General features: G+C 29.3%; 2 protein-coding genes across 2 annotated transcripts in view; one reads left to right on the top strand and one right to left on the bottom strand.

The window, feature by feature from the left end:
• Window positions 1-2,869: 2,869 nt before the first annotated feature.
• LOC107457318 (NADH dehydrogenase (ubiquinone) B17 subunit) lies at window positions 2,870-3,686 on the bottom strand. The gene has a single exon (XM_016075458.4). The coding sequence runs from the start codon at window positions 3,502-3,504 to the stop codon at window positions 2,965-2,967; it is 540 nt and encodes a 179-aa protein (XP_015930944.1). The 5' UTR covers window positions 3,505-3,686; the 3' UTR covers window positions 2,870-2,964.
• A 126-nt stretch (window positions 3,687-3,812) lies between these two features.
• LOC107457314 (Ubiquitin-like activating enzyme 2) overlaps window positions 3,813-19,583 on the top strand; it is a gene marked incomplete at its 5' end in the record, with an annotated part of 28,512 nt that continues 12,741 nt past the window's right edge. The window contains 8 exon segments of the mRNA XM_043054091.2: window positions 3,813-4,013; window positions 5,869-5,952; window positions 7,798-7,868; window positions 7,980-8,044; window positions 8,941-9,041; window positions 12,124-12,245; window positions 16,193-16,257; window positions 16,427-16,521. Of these exon segments, the coding sequence (XP_042910025.1) occupies window positions 3,870-4,013; window positions 5,869-5,952; window positions 7,798-7,868; window positions 7,980-8,044; window positions 8,941-9,041; window positions 12,124-12,245; window positions 16,193-16,257; window positions 16,427-16,521 (747 nt within the window).

A 19,583-nucleotide genomic window follows, 5' to 3' on the forward strand; every position in this document is an offset into this window, starting at 1 on the left:
CTAAAAGTTGGGAAGAATTGAAAGGTTAAAAGTGAATAATTCATATAATAATTGTTATTCATTGAGAAATGAGTATTAGTCGTGCTTTTGCGTCTTAAGTATCATAATAAAAAAGCGTTGATGGCACTTATGAAAGACGTAACATTGCGTAGGAGATGTGCCACCATACATTTTGATTTTTAAAAGCATAATTATTGTTTTGTTTCTGTAAGTTTTTCTATTGCATGTCATTTAGTTTAATTTAAATTTTTTTTTTTTCAATAGCTTATAATTGGCTAGATATTTCTTTTTTTAAAAAGAAGGATTTAGTTTTAAAATTGAAATAATTGATTTAAATTCTTATATTGAATTATAAAAACTATTTTTTTTAAAAAATGTTTTCAAGATTTATGGTGCTGCCATCTGTGAATTACCAAGAAACACTAGACACGAAAATAGTGGCTTTATTCATTCATTGAATTAACTAACTCAAATTTTAAGAGTTAAAAATTTCCCATTAATCCGAATATATGTTTTTAAGTATTCCTTTTTTTTTCTCTGTAAATGTGAGGTAATTTTTCATACTTGTAATTATCATTCAGTTCTTAGTTTTGTTACATATTTATAAAAATAAAACTCTGTCTTATGGAAATGGAATCGCTCTATCATCTCATCTTTACCGTTTCCAACTAAATTAAATATTAGCATTAAACTAAATTCTTTCAAGTAATAAAAAAAAAATTATTACCTCAATTCTTCTTTTTTTTTTACATTAGTCAACTTAGTAAATATTTGCATAAAATTAAGTTCTTTTAAATGATAAAATTAATTTAAAACTGAAAAATACCTAACTGATACTTTTCCAATATAAAATATGTGCTTTTTATTAACAAAAAAAAAAGTTGTAGAAAAAAATATAAAGGCAGCTGAAAAGTCATGGTTTTATCATTATATCACGTGATACAAAAGTTCATTTTAAAACAAATTGCCTCTAATGCATAAATGAAACTAAAAAAAAAAGATAAATATTTTATTAAGCAACATAAACACAAATTAAATTATAATTAAAGAAATTGTATCGGTCTAAAATGATTTAAAACAAAACTATCGCCTTATAGCTCTAAATAAGATTTAACATTCAGTTCGGATTCTGTTCAGCATAATTTTAGCTTTAGGGCATTTATATTTAATGAATAATAAAAGATTTTATGAATATTAAATCTTAAAACGGTTATTTAAGCTCTTTCTTAAGCTACAAAAAATTTGGAAATAAAGTTCAAAAACAGTTTAAAAAACAAAGTTCGAATTTCGCGTGCTATATTAATAGTGTGTTAAAAATATTGAGATTAAAAAAAAAGTAGAAATATCTAATATTAAGTTAAAAGAAAAACGATTAAAAAATAAAAATAATAACTTGGATTGATGATGAAATCGGTACAAATAAAGCAAGTCAAAATTGATCATTAAAATCCCTGATTCGAAAATCGCAAGACGTTACAATACCAGTATAAAAATATCAAGATTTTAGAAATCCCGTGAAAAAGCGTAGCAATAACTGTTAAAATGGAATAACTGCTGAACTGAATTAAGAAAAAAAAAACTCTTAGATTTGCGATGATTCTTACATTTATGCGCTCTTTATTTGCGACACATATAAGGGGCACATGTAAATGCGCCATTTCAGTGTCATATTAATATACTAAAAATATTGGGATCATGTAGAAATGCATAGCAATAATTGCTGAAAAAACGATAGGAAAAAATACTTAAAGAAACGATAAACGACTGAGAAAAACGATTTAAATTTAAAATTTAGTTACGTGTTAAACTTAGATATACGTGATTAGAGAAACCGAGAAAAAATACCAAAGGCAAAGAGAGAACTTAGAAAACAGTACTATGCTACACAATTCAAAACTCGTGAGTGGTAATAATACATGTATTAAAAAAGATCGGGATTTTAAAGAACACATGGAAATCAAATAATAGCCTCGTAAAACACGATCGAAAAGTCACTCAGGTTAACTATAAACTAGACACAAAGAGTTCTAAAAAGTCACTACTAAAAAGTTGAAATTCACGTATCATAATTTAGTCAAAATGAAAGTATTGGGAATTTTAAAACTTCAGAAATTCGTTGTGATAACCACCGAAAAAAAAAGAGATGTAAAAACTACATTGATTTAGAATTAGCTCGTTAAAAAATGCATTCAAAATAATTTTAACATAATTTTTAATTTTCACAATTTATATCTAAATTTTCTCAAAATAGGTACCTTGCAGAAAAACTTAGACAGAAAGTGAATGCGAAAGTGGCAGAATTCCTATAAACTATTCTTGACTTCCAGGAAAAGGTTGGCTATGAGAGATTTGTACCCTTTCTAACCTTACAAGAATAATAAAAAAAAATAAAGTTATATGTCAAAAATCCTTGAAAAATTATTTTTAGTGTTAAATGTTAAAAAATTTTATGTAAATATATGTATGTGGTATAATTAAGTTAAAGAAATGCCTATTTTTTCTACTAAAAACAATTAAAGCACTTTCAAAAGAATTTCTTAATTAAATTTAGTTTTGTAAAGTACCTATATAACTCGAAACCTCTTTATCTCAAATTTTTTGCCTTTCCCGTGAGATTTGAGATAAATAGGTTTGACTGTAGTAACAATATTATTTCATTCCATATGTATTATTACCATCAATGATGGTCATATTGCCGTATTTGATATACAGATGTATGTGTATTATTAATTGCATAGAACTTGTGTAAATCAGAATTTTGCAATGTAAATACGTGTTTATGATTTTGACTTCATGGCTCCTATAACCAATAAGTACCTTTTTATTTTCTTTTAAACCATGGTGATTCTATTATTAAAAAAATAAATGCTAATGTAGAATAACTTTTATTTCTTAAACTATTAATAAATGTGAATCGTTAAACAAACTTTAATTACAGTTGCTATAGTTAATGATTAATTAGAATCAGTCACGGAATATAGTGCGAATTTTAAAGCCACGGTCATCATAATCCTGAGGTGTAAATCGTTCTCGTTGCATTGGGAAATTATCATCTCCAGGAAACGCTATGGGTTTAGGCATCTGCATATAAGGTCCATATGCTCGGGTCCAATCATTCTGATTATACTTGAAATAATACCAACAGTAATAAGTAGCTCCAAGCCCACATAAGAGTTTTGGAACTATAAATCTGAAATTACCAGAAAAGGCTTGACCCAATACTGGCACCATTTTGGCTTCCAATATTTGCCATGGCTTGGACAGCATTCTTCGGATAGGATTTCTCGTCTCTCTAATCCATTCAACAGATTCTGGTCTTGGTTCAGTAGCAGATAAATACTGATCTTTCAACCATTGCTTTCTCCATTTTCGTTCTTCATCATTGAATTCCTCCGAAAGACGATATTTTTCATTTTCAAAAATACCTCTGATACTTAAGGGTCTAACACCGCCAGTCTCAGACGAAGGATAGTCGTACTTTTTTATCCTATCCTTGTCTGACATTTTTTCTGAGTAATATTTAATATTTGGCAAAAAATATTAGAAGGGTCAAATCAGACGGTGTTTATTTTAATTTTTACTTCTCTTTTCTTCAGTTTACTTCTTTGTAGTAGTAGTATATGTATTTCCTAGAAAAACTAAATAAAGAGATGCGCCAGAAAGCAGTATTGTAGTCTTAAAACATCATTTAGGAATATTTTAATCTGAATAATCAAGTTGTAATGATTTTTAAAGGAATACGTTTATTTTTCAGTGATTTCTGAATAATCTCTCGGCTACCACTTCCTTATTAAGGCACATCCTACCTAAAGTTTTGTTTTGGAATTAGCAGCAGTGGCATCACAAGTTGTTGTTGAAGTTATTTAAAAATGGCGGTTCACATACACGGAGTGCTTGAAACTAATGTCAAAGAACTTATTCATTCCAGTAAAATATTAGTTGTTGGGGCCGGCGGAATTGGTTGTGAACTATTGAAAAATTTAGTATTAACTGGTTTTGAGGTCCTATATGTGGTTTGTGTTATATTTAGCTGTTTTTTCTTTATTGAAGCTTTAAATCCGATTCTTAATTAATTGCAAATTCAAGCACTTTTGTTGTATAGTTACGTAGTTCATACTTACAAAATCATTAAAAATAAGCTTTTTCTACAAAAAAAGATTTTCTTCTTAATTTAATCAATAAGATTTTATTGTTGTAAAGGTAGCCGGTTTTATTGACCGAATAGCCGGCTAGTTCGGAATTCACCCAGTTACGAATTCATAGAATTTTTCTAAACTGTACCTATTATATTTGGAAATAATCTTAATTTTTAGATATTATTGTGTGATTTTTTTTAAACAATGCCTATTTTCAGCTAATATTTCGATTGTTTGAAAATTAAGCTAAATTGGATATAAAATTCGAACAATCGAAAATTCTTGTTGCGCATCAGTTACTGGAATATATATAATAATTATTTTCACTAAGAAGAACGTAATGTCAATGTTCGCCACTCAAATTTATTCCAGCTCATTTGCTTCTGTTTTTGAGGTTTCTCTTTTGGAACTGAATTTGCCTTCCTTTTTAATTTTGTATTGCTAAGGGCCTAATTTCCCTGTTGGTTGCCGCTCACCAACCCCCATGATTGCTTCTCAATAATTTTTGTTTTTGGCAAAGCAGAAATTATTCACTTATCATGTGTATAAAAAGAATTATGTTTTCCTGCCTGTGCCTCCACTTCTTTCTTAATATCTAAATAAAGATGCAAAAATACTATGTGTCTAATTAGTTGGTTAATAGTACTGCTTCTTTGATAATATTGTTCTGTAGAATCGTTGTGACACAGCAACATTGTCATAGATTGTTACTGAGTTCTTGCAGAAAGATTTTTCATTTAGGAAGTAAAAAATTTTGGTTTTCTTTTCTGCAAAAATTTACGTAAGCTTCTATTTTCACTTCAAAATTGTATGCCATTCTTGCGCATCGGAGTGGGAAAAAAAGAGCTTGTAATTTTTCTATTTTCATTTGAAAATAATGAAGTAATAAGTTTGATTTTCTTTTTTGCAGAAATATTCGTTCTATTTTTTTTTTGGCAGTTATTGCTATTGATTTCCACATAGTTTTTGAAATCTGATATTTTTAATTTGATATTTATAACAGCAGCTGAATCTTGAAATGAGGACACAAGTTTGCAATCCCTCCCATTTTGAAGAGTGCAATATGGCGAGATTTCCCAGTCGATTTTTTTTCTTTTTTTAGTTACTGTTCTGGATGGATTTCACTATTTTTAATTTTTTAAAAATTTGATGATGACTTACAAAGAAAGAAGAAAATAATGCGTGTATTTTCTCCCTATAAAATGCGAGAAGATAGCTTATAATAATAGAATAAAAAATATTACTTATTCAATTTTAAAAATTAAATTGTTTTCTTTTCTTTTGAAGTTGACGCTTTTGTTACTTTAAATGAGTAACCTATATGTATTTGTTATTATTAAAAGTATCTTGCAGAAAGATATTAATGCTGGAGAGATTTGTCATAGGGAGCACGAAAAAATTCTGCCACAGGGCAGGGCTGCTCTGTACATTTCCATATTGGTATCTATGCCAAAATAATTGCCAAGTTTATGCGCCTTTCAGGCAGTGCCCCCCGAGGAACTGAAATGAATGACAGAATGAGATGTAGCTGCTGCCCTCTTGGAAATCTCTCATATATATATTTTTAAACATTCGTATATAATGCACATATCTTTAAAAAAAAGTATGAAATAGTTTTAAACATATATATACATAAACATATAGAAATATACATATGTTTATATTTTGTCCCACGAGAATTAAATGTTTGCAACAATATTACTAATGCAAATTTTGTATTCATATTTTGTAGATTGATCTGGATACTATTGAATTAAGTAACTTGAACAGGCAATTTTTATTTCACAAGCAACATATTGGGAGACCAAAAGCTGTGGTAGGTTGTTCATATTGTTTTTTTTTTTTTTGTTACTGATTTATTTGATTATACATCTGCACATGTTTTTCTGGATTTGTCAATATGAAATTTGGATTGTACTTGTGGTGCGTGCATAAGTGATGTAATTACTTAACTTGTTACTTAAATATTCTATCTATGGCTCAGGGGGTAGAGCGTTCGCCTTCCAATGAGGCGAACTGGGTTCGAATCCCGGCAATGGCTGGTCTACACGAATTCCGCATATGGCTTGCACCGACCGCAGTGCTAACGTAAAATATCCTCAGTGGTAGACGGATCATGGTTTAGAGTCCCCTTGCTGTCAGGCTAACCATGGGAGGCTTTTATCTCCATGTAACGCAAATGCGGATTAGTTTCATCAAAAAATCCTCCTCAAAGACAAAATTTCTCACAATACTTTATCCAGGAATTCCTTTGTCTCCTGGATTAGGTTCAAAATTACAAGGCTACTGAGTTGAACATTAGTTGTGGTAAACCAAAAAAATTGGGTTGGCTGTTCAACAATGGTTATAAAATAAAATAAAAAATTATATCTTCAATGTTTTAGTGCAATGGCCTGCTATATATTTACCCAGAATACACTACATTGGATGTTTTTTAAGGTTAAGAAATTGCCTTGTTTTGACTAGTAAAACATTTTCATGTTAACTTTTAAACGATCTGCTTACGCAAAATGAGGAGGAGATGGTAACCATCCTGTGTGTGAAGAATCACTCCCCCCCTCTCTTCTTCCTGGACTTTACTAATGCTTGCACTTCTGTTCGCTATCTTCAATTCAGTTACTGTGATTGATTAGCCCTTTCCCCTCCACTTATTGCTCATTTATGATATAACAATAATCTTCTCCCTTAAACATCAAGATAATTATTTTTTAGAAACAAATTCACATTTTTTGGAAACTATTCTTAAAATAAGAACTTTTAAATTGTGTTGTTGTAAGGGCGTGGGCTCTTTTTTGGTCCTGATTGACAGTCAGTATTTGTGTGAAACTACACATGGGTACTTTCTAGAGTCAGTGCATTTTATCTGTATTTTATGGTATGTGTATTGTGGTAAAAAGGAAACTATCCCTAAAATGTTCGAAGTAGTCTTTTAAATTTGAATCTGTAAAAATTTTCTGATTCAAAATAAACTATCGAGATATTAGTCCAGAAATCTTCGAAAGGATTATAGCAGTCAATCAGCTGCTTTAAAATCATGATTGAAGTCCCGTTTGATTAAAAAAAGAATGGAGATCTTGCTGTACAAGGTATTGATAAAAAAATCAGTCTTGACTTATACCTCAGACACGTGGACCCTAACAAAAAGGAATATATTAACTTTCTCTGATTAGAAGATTGAGAACCCTTCTTTGGTGCTGTTCTCAATGTCAGGAGAAAAAGATGTAATTTTGAAGGGGAGAATATTAAAAAATCTATGAAATTAAGTAGAATGAGATGGGCAAGGGCACCTTATAATAATCAGCCTTGAACGAACAGTAGTGAGGGTTTCTAATATGACCCACTCCAACAGAAGACCCAAAAAGAGATGGAAAGACTGTGTGGATGAAGACTTTCCTGAAAAGAAAGATTTTCCAGGAGAAGGCGAATTGTGAAAAGTTTTTAAGCAAGGCCGAGGCTCACAATGGGCTGTTGGGCCAAGGATAACTTTGGAGGAAGGATGAATAAATGCAAAAAAAAATTATGGAATATTTTTTCTTTTCCAGATTTAAAATAATAATTTCGGTGACTATTTAATAATATTTTTCTGAAAAGTCGTTTGGTATTATGGAACATAATAAATGTTTTCTTTTAAAGAATGATAAATAGCCTTTGTTTATTTTAGGTTGCCAAAGAAAGTGTTCTGAAATTTAACCCTAAAGCCAATATTACTGCTTATCATGATTCAATAACCAAGTAAGTTTTATCTTAAATTTTATTCAGTTTGCTAGTCTGTTTCAACATTGTTATTATACATAGCAATATTGTATCTATTATGCTGTTTGTTATATTATTGTCTGCCCCTAGGTCTGAATATGATGTTGATTTCTTTCGCCAGTTTTCAGCTGTTGCAAATGCATTGGATAATGTTGGTATGTTTTTATAATTATTGTAAACTTTAAAGAGGAATATATATTTTTTTTATAATCAGGGGTCTGTCCAGGCCGAATTTCTACCGTTTAGCTGTACCTTCACAAATTCAACTTTAGGAAAAACAATAGTTTCACAAAATACTTTTTCTTAAAATTTTATTTTTGTATCCCTTAAAATTTAATCCAAATCTTTGTGTTAATTTTTTAATATAATTTTTAATTTTTCACAAATTATGTATGTCTAAATTTTCACAAAATAGGTACCTCTCAGAAAAACCTAGACAGACCCCTGATAATACCTAAAAGTAATTATCTATCACTATTTATTTAGTAAAGCATTCTTGCAACAATCTATTCTGGGATACAAGGGTCATGGAAGTGCCATGCCTTAGTTTCTTAGACAACAGAATAATTTTGGTATTGTAATTACTGCTTGGAAAGTTCCCCCCACCCCCCTGTGATTCAAAAACATACTGTGGCCATTGAATCGTCAATGTGTAGCTCTCTGTCTTCCAATTAAAATTTGTCTGGAAAAAAAATTACTTAACCAGTAGCAGAAATTTGTTTTTGTTTTTTTAAAGCTTATTTCAATATAATTAAAGGGAAAACAAGAATTATAACATCAAAATTCTTATTCTAAAGTCAAATTAATTTTCCTAAGTATTTTAATTTCAATTAAGTTATTTTAATTTAAATCCATTAAGTTAGTCAAAGAGCACAGCATTTGCACAGTAAATATATTTTAATAAAAAAATGTCACTTGATATAAAAATAAAATTCATTGTGGTTACTTGAAAGCCAAACATTTTATGTTCATTTTTGAAACAGGTTATATATTAATGCATAATTTTTAGTGTAGTTAATTTTTGTATATTTATCATATTTTTATATTTCAGCCGCACGCAGTCACGTCAATCGAATGTGTTTGGCTGCTGGTGTACCTCTTATTGAAAGTGGAACTGCAGGTTACGTTGGTCAAGTAACTGTTTATAAGAAAGTAAGTTTTCATTTCAGTTAATTTTTTCCCAACTTTGTATCATATAGATCAAAACTGATAAAGGCCTGGGCCCATTATATTCTCACGTCGAAAATCTTTTTGTTGACCATAAATAAATTTTTTAGGTTGCATTTAAGATTTCCAATATCATGAAAAGCTTTCAAAAAGTAGTGACAAAATTACTTTAACCTTCATTTGTAATTCAGAGAAATAAGTCCTGCATGATAATCACATGAGTTATCAATTCAACTCGAACTTGAGATTTATTAAATTCTAAACTCAGTGATGCCACAGCCCATAGAGGGCCAAGGCCTACTGTGCCCATCTCAGTTTTCTGGGGTGCAGGAGCAGATGTTCCGGTCAGGTGGTCAGCCGAACGCGGAACCCCCAGTGTTGGTACTCATTTATCGACCCACTGAAATTTATCGAAAGGCTGCGTCAACCTTGCCCGGCCCGAGGATCGAGCCCAGGACGTGTGGCACGGGAGCGCGATGCGCTACCACTCAGTTACTGGACGACCTTGAGATTTATTACAGTCATATATATTCCAAAGTTAAATTATTGACTTGTGGTTGAAATGTCAAAATTGATTTACTGTTTTATTCTCTTATTGCATAAATTTTGTTGAAGATAACGTAAAATGTACACCGGAAATTCAATTTGACGTAACTTACAAGCAACGTAGAACTAAAAATTCCTGACGTAATTGATAGCATTAATAATTTTTTAATTCTAAAAAATGAAAAATTCTTCCATATTTCCTACAATAGAAAGAAAAGAAAATGTGTGCCATTTGCACATATTTATTAGGTGCTTATCTTTTATTGTTTTGAAATAAACATTTGAAATTTTTTTAAAGTTATGTTTAGTTATATGTTAGTGTATGATAATGTCTGTGTAAAAAAATTTTAATGTATTTAATTGCTTTTGAAAGATTCTATCATTGTATTTTTATTTAAACATATCATCCATTTGAGTTTTGTCCAAAATTAATTTATCTTTGGTAGCAGATTGAAGAAAAAAATGTTAAAACTAATAGAATTTTTATAACTACAACCATTTCTCAATATGACCTTCAATATATATGGGTTTAAATTATTTAGATGTAGTAGTATCATTTATATGTAGTGGTAAGAAATATTCTTTTATTTTTAATTCATTAAAATATTATAATTTAATGAATTATTAAAATATAAATATATTTAACGTGAAATAACTGATAACATTAGATAAAAATATATTCTAAGACTGCAGAAATTCTGTAGTATTTGTAGGGTGTGCTTTCATGATTATAATTATGATTTGATTTAAGTTGTTGACCTGGTAGCAGAATTTACATAGAAAATGTGCAGCACTACCTTCATAAATACAAATTTTTTTGCAGCTCCAATACAATCAGACCCATTATTTTAAAAATTAAGCTTAATCTAACATTTATTTAACAAATGGATTAGAAATAGATAATTATACTCAGGGATGAGATTTTTCCGCTTTTTTCACTTTTATCTCTTGAATTTTTTTTTATTTTTTTTATTTTCACTTTTTTTTATAAGTATTCCGCTACTATAAAGGTGACTGTTTTTCTAACGATGATTATTTAGCATATGTAAGTGTTACAACATCAGAGAAACTGGAAGGGAATATATATTAAAAACTTACATTCTGTGCTTGCAAACTATTCTGTGCTTGAATATATTCAAAACTTACATTCTGTGCTATATCCCAGTTTGTATTTCCTCATTTTCAAAATCGTATATCTAGTTTCATATTCATGTGATTTCAAAACCCATCATTGTTATTCATATTCACGCAATTTTTAAGATCAACTGTTGTGATTCTTGTAAGAAGCAAATTATTTTTTTTTAATTAGTTACTATAAAGGTGACTGTTTTTCTAACGACGATTATTTAGCATATGTAAGTGTTACAACATCAGAGAAACTGGAAGGGAATATATTCAAAACTTACATTCTGTGCTTGCAAAGAAGAAAAAATAAAGGACTTACATAATTTTTGCTGTTCTATNTATTGTGTAAAGTTGGTTTAGGCAGTTATTTAAAAAAAAAAATTATTGTTTCAAAGGGCTCTAGTTAGATTAGACTATAATATGAACATAATGATTCGGTCCATTGTTAAAGTTTTTTTTTCCAATATAATTTAAAAAGTAATATTACTGATATATTTGCTATAAATCACATAACAGTATTTATTAAAAGAAATGAAATATTAATTTATATCCTCAGTATTTTTAATTTGCAAAACCAGGTAGTTTTTCAAGTAGATATTGTCTCTTACGTGAACTGAGGAAAAATATAATTTCCAGCTTTATTTTTTCAATTGGTAATTTTATTTTCACTAAATGTTAAGTATCAATGTAATCGTTTTTATAATAATAGATTAGTACACAATTGAATGTCAAGACATTATTTATTACCTTAAACTGTCTGGAATTTATTATTAAAGGGTTGCGCTTGCATAAAATTTAATAACGTGGAAATTCAGCTTTTTTGCCTTTTGGCTAATCTCATCCCTGTATACTGAGCACAAAGATAAAAATATTTTTGAAAGCGAAAGTAGGAAAGAAAAATATTCATAAAAAAAATGAACTTGGAGGTGATAATATTGGAATAAAATCTCACGGTTATAAAAGGTGTTAATAAAATTGTATTTTATGGTGCTTTATTTAAAGTTTCTTATAAGACAAGTCATTACTATACTTATCGCAAGTACTTTGCGAATAAATAGAACTATAACCAGAATGAAGAACATGTAGTGGGTAGAATGAAGGGTTTAATGTTATAAGGGCAGAAAATAGATATTATTTAAAAGGTAGAATATTACTTTATAATGTTGATGATTGTACAAAAGCAGTTAAGTCATAATGTTATTTCGTAACTGCTTTTGCACAGTCTCTTATTCCTCGAAAGACTTTTCTGTAACAACCCAGATAATTTGTTTCTTGCTTGAAATATTGAACTCCTGTAATAATTCAACTTAGCATGTTTTGGTAACCGATTAAAATCATTTGACTAATTGTATAATTTATGTAATATATATACTCTAGTGGTCATCATTACTTTCAGGGTATTTCAGAATGTTTTGAGTGCTTACCAAGGAAGCCTCAAAAATCTTATCCTGGATGTACTATTAGGAATACACCGTCTGAACCTGTACATTGTATTGTATGGGCGAAACATCTTTTCAAGTAATTAAAATTTTCTATGTCGATTTTCCTTATTATTAAAATCTAGTTTTAAAGTTATATTGAGTTAGCTGCCTTGAAATTTATTTTGTTAATGTATACTATTCATTGTGGCAGTTTTAAATATGAATGTAACTAAAAAAAAAATTGTTTTATACCATATAGTAATATTCCATATACTTGTGTAATTTATGTTTGTATTAGGACCTGAAAAATCTCACAATTTTTTTGTGCCTTTCCAGGCATGTTATTCTATGAAATACATGCCTTAATGAACCTTTTTTACATGCAAGAGCAACTTTTTGTATTGCATATTAATGATAAGATTTAAATGTGTTAATTTGTGGAGAGAAAAGGACATGTAAGGCTAATACTGGTANTACATGCCTTAATGAACCTTTTTTTACATGCAAGAGCAACTTTTTGTATTGCATATTAATGATAAGATTTAAATGTGTTAATTTGTGGAGAGAAAAGGACATGTAAGGCTAATACTGGTATAAATCAAAACTATTAGGTACAGTCCAATCCCGTTTTAGAGCAGGGTTCTCACGGTCCTTGAGAGTACTTGAATTTTTTTTTGTGCTAAATTTAGGTTCTTGAAAGTGCTTGAAAAACGTCTTAGGTCCTTGAAAAACTTGATAGGTCCTTGAATTTGTCCAATACTGCCGGCGGCCCTTTTTATAAAACACCCGTTCTTTCTGCTTTGTTCCCGAACTCTCTCACGTGGTTTTTAACGCCACTGTTTCTAACCGGGCCTAGCGTCTTGGTGTCTGCCAAGTGCGCGGAGCACAGCAGACAATACGTTCGGGGCGAGACTCCACTTCATCTTCTGTCGCATATGCTTAGATCTTCTTTTTTCTTATCGAAACTGGAATACTCTCGAATTTCGTAACAATATGTACCTTGTAGTTTTCAATAAATTTGCCGTTTTACCATCCGCACTTGTCCTTACGTTTGCGTCATTTCAAAACTTTATTGTAAAGCGTATTCGCAAAGGCACGGCTTCGTATTTGTGTTATGTAGTTTAGACTAGTTATGCCTGGGAAGTGCTATTTTAATCCCCAATGGATGGATAATCAAGCTTATAAAGAATGGATTTTATCGATGCCCGAAAAGAAGTTCAGAGCCAAGTGCCGATTATGCATGAAGGAGATCGATATCGCGAAAATGGAAGAATCTGCTCTGAAATCACACATGAAAGAAAGGTAAAACAAAAAAGCAGTCTCATGCCCTGAGTTCTCTTTTTCCAAAGACATCAACATCTAATTCATCTGGTGTAAATACTCCTTCAACATCGTGTGCCCCATGTGAAACAGAAACTTTAGTGGCCGAGGTAACATTGTCTTCTTATCTGGTCAAAAGGAATGTGCTTGATGCTGAAATTCTCTGGAGTCTGAAGTGCATCACTAGTAATTATTCATGTAACTCCTGTGAAGGGATTAGTAAATTGTTCTCCAAAATGTTTGCTGATAGCTGTATAGCGAGACAATTTTTTTGTAGTGCCACAAAGTGAGCCTATTTGGGCTCCTTTGGATTGGCACTATACTTCAAAGGGATTCTTATAAATGAGCTGAAGAATGTTGATTGCTACACTGTACTCTTTGATGAGACGTTAAATCAGTCTCTACAATCTAAGCAGATGGACATTATGGTAAGGAATTGATAATAAAGTTTGCACTAAGTATCTTACCTCCCAATTTATGGGTCATGGAACTGCAGAAAATATTTTGTCCTCTTTTTACAAATGCATGGATGATGGTTAAAAGCTCTCTAAAATACTTCAATTATCCATGGATGGACCCTATGTCAATTGGAAATTCTATTAGAAGCTTCAGTGTGAATTAAAAGAGAAATATTCCCACCAGGTCATATTCATTGGCAGTTGTGGATTACACATAACGAATAATGCTTTTAAACATGGTGAAAATGGGATATGTTCCTTCTAATTTTTATTTTCAGAAAGAATTGTTGCTGCATAACATTTAGAGAAGGTTGTGTAAATTATGGATGAATAATTTCAGAAACGATGTTTAATAGAGGAGAGGAGGGGGTTATGGAATAGTCATGGAATATGGAATACCTAAGATTTAGCTCTGTCTTTCATGCAGCCTTCACATGGAAATACACAGGATTAAAGGATTTCACCATTAACACCTCATTACCATTAGTTATAGATTGTGCTGAAAATGATTTTGTGAATTAATATGTAAAACCAGTAGGGTTGTTTTTAAAAAAATATAAATTTTAGTCCATAATACATATACTCTCTTCTCTCTATATAGGCAAAGCATTTAGGTATTATATTTGAAATTAATTATTGCCACAACAAGCATTGTTGCTTCTAGTAAAATAGAAGAGAATAATTTTTAAAATTGGTCTTAGATTAAGGTCCTTGAAAATTTTGTTGAGGTCCTTGAAAAGTCATTGAATTTCAATCTCATCATAGAGTGGGAACCCTGTAGAGAAATCCGAAATAGCGAAAATTGCAATGTAACGAATTTTTTCCGAATCCCCAAATGAATCTCCATCAAAACAATGAATTAAAAATACCGATATTACGAAATTGGTAAAACCGATTTAACGAAGGTGGAAATAAGCAACAATTCTCATTTTCGCTCATGATCAAGACACTTTTCTGTTCTTCAAAAGTACACAATGACCTCCGAATTCAAATATTTTTCCTCATCTTCAAAAAAAAGTTTCTGATATGAAAGAGACATGTCAAAAAAGACGCGGAAGGGACCTGAAAAGACTAAACCTCATCCTATTCATGTTTGAAGAAGTAAAAATACATGTGGCTTTCCAAAAGAGTGATTTCCAGTTAAGCTTAGTTCGAAAATTTGCATAATTTTGGAGGAGTTTGTAATTTCTACTGGTTCTAAATCATTTGTGCAGAAAAAAAAATATGGATTACGTAATTTCTGATAAGTGAGTGATAATAAATCCATTGTGCATTTTAATTTAATTGTTTTTGATAGCTTTTAAAATATTGATTTGATATTTTCTACATGTAGAGTACAAATAGATCAAAACTGTCATTAAATGCAATATTTATCATTTTTTTATGCGAAAAATTACAATGTAACAAAACTATTTTGGTTAATGTAGAAATTCGTAATATCGGTATAACAAATTTTCGTTATTGAGTAGCGAATGCTTCGGTCCTTAGGAACTCGCTAAAACAAGATTCGACTGTATTATAAAATAAGAGATGTTATATTCTCTTTTTAAGAAAAATTCAAAATAGTATTGATTGAAGTAATGATATTAAAATAATTAGCAATTATTGGCATGTTCATGCTATTCCACATTTTACTCTAAAACGAGTCAACTTTTATGTTAATTACTTTTTTATGCATAGAATTTTTTTTAACAAAAAGGCTAGGGGGATAATATTTTTGATTTCCTTATTTGATTTATTTTTTATAATAGTTATTAATAACTGAATTATTCCACTGTTATAATAAGAACAGTATAATACAACCACCATTACTGTATATATACAACCACCATTACTGTACCACCAGACAAAGTATATATACAACCACCATTATTGAAACTCTTCCCTGTAACAACCAATAAATGAAGTCTTATTTGCTATTCTGTAGGTGCATTGTTATTTTAATTTCTCATTAAAACCTTCGATCTCTGTCATTCATTTCAATATAACAACTGAATTTTTTTTACCTCTCCAAAAATAGGTGTCCAAAAACAGGCGCTTGTAAAACAGACTTGTTGACAATAAATCAATGGACGACCATAGTCTCCATTAAATGAATCAAATTATCTTTTGATATTACCTCTCAATAAACCTGAAATTCTCTATGAATAAAGGAGTAAAGTTTTTAATATGATTTTATCAAATTTTAAATTGCTAAAAGCTGTACTGTTTCAAATTAGTAATCAATGTATCAAAGTGTTTAAAGTTTTTTTTTTTAAAATTATAGTCAGCTCTTTGGAGAATCAGATGCAGATGAAGAAGTATCTCCCGATATGGCTGATCCTGAATTAGGTAGGATTTCTTAGGTTTTTTTTTTAAAGTTTTGATTTATTCTTCCTAGTTCAGTTTGACTTAAGACTGTTCATGCCTGAATTGCAGGAATGAAAATGCAGGTTGCTCAAGGCATCTTGCATGTTAGCCATTTACTTAATTTAGTGTATACTTTTTTTTTTTTTTACAGGTACAGCTCCACAAATAGACGGAAATGTCCATCGCGTTTCAACTAGGGAATGGGCAAAAGAATCTAATTATGATCCAATTATGATTTTCAAGAAGGTAAGACAAGTCATGTTATTCAATTCGGATGCTAAATAGTTCTTGGAACAGTTATGCTACATAACTGCTAATTGTAATTTTATGAATTACAACTAGCAGTACAGTAGTGTAACTTGAAAAACTTCACTGATCTTTTTTTCTTTTACCTAAATATCCTTTTTTTTTTTTAAAAAAAAATTTAATATTAGTTTCACCATTATAAACTAATGTAAGTGTAAGTTTTTAATTTTTTGTTGGATTTGATTATAACATTCACGTTCTTATATAATGAGGACTTATTAACTGAATGAGTATATATAGCGAGTATATACTAATGCTTATATTTAGAAAAGTAGAACATATTGACCTTTTCAGCTCCCATCTACTTAAATCTTAGTAATTATGAATTTTTGTAAGTTTTTATTTTAAATTATGTTTAGACGATTGTTTTTAATTTAACAAAATTTGAAAATTACAAAAGATTATTGGTTTTGGCTATATAGTTAGTAAAAAAATAATGAACAACCTGAAAATTATTTATGAACAACTTTTGTTCTAATAATCTGATTTTCATGTACCAAGACTCAATCTTAATGGTTCAATGACCTAACTTTAATGCTAATAAATTAGTGCAAGCAATGGTTTAAATTAATCAGACACCAAAACATACTTACTCTGAATAGTTGTATATTTTATTTGTGAAATCTTGCTTTTAAAAAGTAAATTAAGTAAAAAATCTTCCAAAAATTACTTTTTTATCTACTGCATCTAATATTGTACTAGTAGAACCTCTGCTGTCTAAACCTCTTTTATTTGAATGGTTCAATTGACCAGGGTCGATTCTGAAAGTCCCCCCCCTTCTAGATTTAATTATGCAGGCATAATACGACTATGTATGAGACTTTCAAAATAAGGAGCACATTTTGTCTTGCACGACTGCATAAAATTATGTTACCGATGAATATGTTGGTTGCTTTGAGTTGCCAAACAAATCCGAAATTTGTAATTTTTGTTGCTTCATCCATCTTGTTATTTTAACTATTCCACATAGTTTACTTGACTATCATGTCTTTAATTTCTGTTAATAAGAAAATATCTTTGTAAAAAAAATAACATTATAATGCAAATAAAATTTAAAGAGCCTTATATTTTTGCAAAGGAATATAAATAAATGAAATCATTGAACAATACATGATTAGATGGTGCTTTATTCAAAAGATTTCTTCCAAAAAAAAAAAATAGCTCAAACTGAAGCAATAGTTTAGTTGAATTTTAAAACAAAATACTTGTATATCTATTTGACAAAGACATTTTTTAAATTGCAATGTTAAAGTTAAATACTTTATGGCACTAAAATTTTGAAGAAGAATTGATTTTCCTTTTATTTAGGAAAATAGATTTTTAAAAAAATCTTATTTCTAGACAGGGTTGGGTTTTTGACGTCAAAAAGTGGTTTTTGACATGACAAGGGTATAATACTGGTTTAAACTGTCAAAAACTGAAGTTTGCCAAGAAAATATATAAACTTCAAAACTACCAACAGTTGCCATGCATTATATTGAAATTTAATTATACTATAGGTAATCAGCAGGTTTTAAAATATTTTTTAATTAAAATTAAGGTAAAATAACAGATTTAAAATCTCAGAAATTTATATTCAAATGCATGTGCAGAAAAATTTTGCACAAAAATTGTTTAAATATTTATATTTAAAAATTTTTTTTTTCTTTTTGATACTTAAGAAAATTAAAAGTTTATTACTATGCATTTTTGACATATAAGGAACATATAACTAATATTTATAAGGAACTTACAAGTTATGTTGTATAAATACAAACTTGATATAAGATACAAGTGTATAAAAATTTTTTTTTAATGTTATACCGAATATCTTTATTATCCAGTATGTTAATTTGAATTTAAAAGTAGTTATATTTATGAATAATGATAAATATAATTCATATTGTTTATTATATTTATTTATAATTATTACACTTATCATTTTAAAACAATTTTTATCTCTTAATTTTTTTTTCTCCACTTGTATTAAGAATACAAATAATGCATATCTTGAAAGCAAGAAGTAATTATTCAACAGCTGAATATTTAGATATTCAACAAAACTATATAGTATTCAGCAAAATGAAATTCACAAGTATTTGGATAAACTAAATTTTCAGCATAGTAAATGAATAGGCTGAATATACTGTAAATCGACACTAACTACTCTGTGTATTTAACAGAAAGCACTTAAATTTGTATTGTCTTATGTTAACTATGAATTTAAAAAAATTGAAGATTTAAAATTCAGAATTACTGATTTTTCTGAAAAACTAACAACCAATCACAAAAGTCAAACTAAGCAGAAGAACATTACAGTCACTGATCCATTAAATATTTAAACAAATTATTATGGAAATTTTTTAATTATCCTAATTAAATACATAATTTTAAAAATTAGAACATGCATCACACTACATAATGAAAATGATGGCAGTAGAAATTTAATTCAAAATTCAATAGTCTAGTTCAGGGGTGGCGAACCTTTATACACCAACGTGCCATTTTTTCTAAAAGAATTTTTAATGAAGTCACAGACGTGCCGTCAAATAATTTTGACTTCATGATTATTGGGAAAATAATAATACTAGATACTATCAACTCAAAACTCTTTATTTACATTGAAAAAAAATTTTTTTTTTCAATGTCTCAGTTATAGGCGTAATTCAACTTAAAGCAACATCAATGGGTCTTCCGTTGTAGCAGATTAGATGACAAATAACTTATATTAGGTTGTAAGATATTAGTTTAAGCAGGACTGTTGATTTTTTTTGCTAATTATTTATTGTTAGCCTGTTTTTTATGGTTATTAATTGTTTTTTAGCATTAATTGTTAATTTTTTATTAATAATTGCTTATTATTTTGTTTGCTTTTTGTGAATTTTAATTTAATTGTTACATATGCTTCATAGTGTAATAACATTTGAGTAAAAATTCATAGTGCAATAACAATTGTGATCGGTGACGTGCCCAAAATATTGTGTCGCGTGCCATTGCTTCGCCATCCCTGGTCTAGTTCATTT

Source organism: Parasteatoda tepidariorum, chromosome 1 (assembly GCF_043381705.1).
Source record: "Parasteatoda tepidariorum isolate YZ-2023 chromosome 1, CAS_Ptep_4.0, whole genome shotgun sequence".
NCBI lineage: Eukaryota > Metazoa > Arthropoda > Arachnida > Araneae > Theridiidae > Parasteatoda > Parasteatoda tepidariorum.